The 1082-nt window shown below is 49.3% G+C and overlaps 1 protein-coding gene across 1 annotated transcript in view; it reads left to right on the forward strand.

Annotated features, from left to right (window-relative positions):
- Positions 1–1082, forward strand: part of eepd1 (endonuclease/exonuclease/phosphatase family domain containing 1) — a 20185-nt gene that overhangs the window by 9520 nt on the left and 9583 nt on the right. Inside the window, exon 2 of the mRNA XM_015403567.1 lies at positions 1023–1074. Coding sequence (XP_015259053.1) covers positions 1023–1074 — 52 coding nt within the window. The remainder of the gene's footprint in view (positions 1–1022; positions 1075–1082) is intronic.

The following is a 1082-nucleotide window of genomic DNA, read 5'->3' on the forward strand; positions in this document are numbered from 1 at the left end:
ATGTGTGTGTGTGTGTGGTGGGGGGTTCATGTCGTGTTGCAGCAGCACTGCAGATCAGCTGCGGCACTGATGGGTGAACAGTTCACAGAACCGTAGCAGAACTAATGGATTTCTGCTTCGTCTGTTTATCTGATCTGTCTCCTTATCTCTGAATGCAGGTCCCACAGCCCCCCCCCCCGCCTCTTATTGAGCTGACTGTTGGTTTAGAGAATGCCTCTGATGCCAGCAGATAAAGCTTTACTGGGCTGTAAAGTCCAGTAATGGGTCGATGGCTGTGACTTAGTGCCTTTCCTCCAGGAGGCCGGTAGATCCATGGGGTTCAGGTTTCATGAGTGGAACGGCGCTCAGGTGCTGAACGGCCTTTAATGAAGCAACATGCTTGTTGAGAGGTGCAGCTTAGACATTAAATGTTTCACATTAAGCTAGCAGAGAAAACCAATCTGGGCTTAAGTTCCCACCTGGACCCGGTCCAGTCCAGGTCTGACAGTAAAACACTGCAGCGCCTGTAAAGGGAACCAGTCCAGGGTTCTGGCGCCCGGCTGTGTGTGCACCTTCCATCTCTCAGGGTAGATTCTGAGGCTGTTCTGGGTTTTAGCCAAAAATCCCTGTAAAGGGTTCAACCATATGGGCTCCAGGGGCCGTGGAGACGATGCTGTCGGGGAATGAAGCAACATGTTGCCTGTTTTGAGCAGCAGCTGGTTTTCTTGGAAACGTCCTTTACTCGTCTGGAGACCTGAAGACCTCCCAGTACAGGTAGCTCTACCAGTTCAAGGATCAGGATCAGGGAGGGGCCGGCCAGGTCCTAGCAGTGTAAACCAAACCTCCCAACATGTTCTAGATGGTTTTCATCCAGCTTGGTAACAGATCTTAGATGATGAACAGCAAAAAGGAAAAATAGACCAACTGCTGCACAAAATCTGTGATTTTAAATTTAAAAACCTTGTGAGGAAACAGTTTTTTCAGTCTGTTGTTAAAATGACGAAGCATGAATGTAAAACGTTTCCCTCTGTCTCTCATTGCAGCATCAAGATATTGGCAGTGCAGGACCTGCTGGAGCGAGAGGCTCTGGATAAGGTAGGGAG

This window comes from Cyprinodon variegatus, unplaced genomic scaffold (assembly GCF_000732505.1).
Source record: "Cyprinodon variegatus isolate N-32 unplaced genomic scaffold, C_variegatus-1.0 Scaffold1522, whole genome shotgun sequence".
NCBI lineage: Eukaryota > Metazoa > Chordata > Actinopteri > Cyprinodontiformes > Cyprinodontidae > Cyprinodon > Cyprinodon variegatus.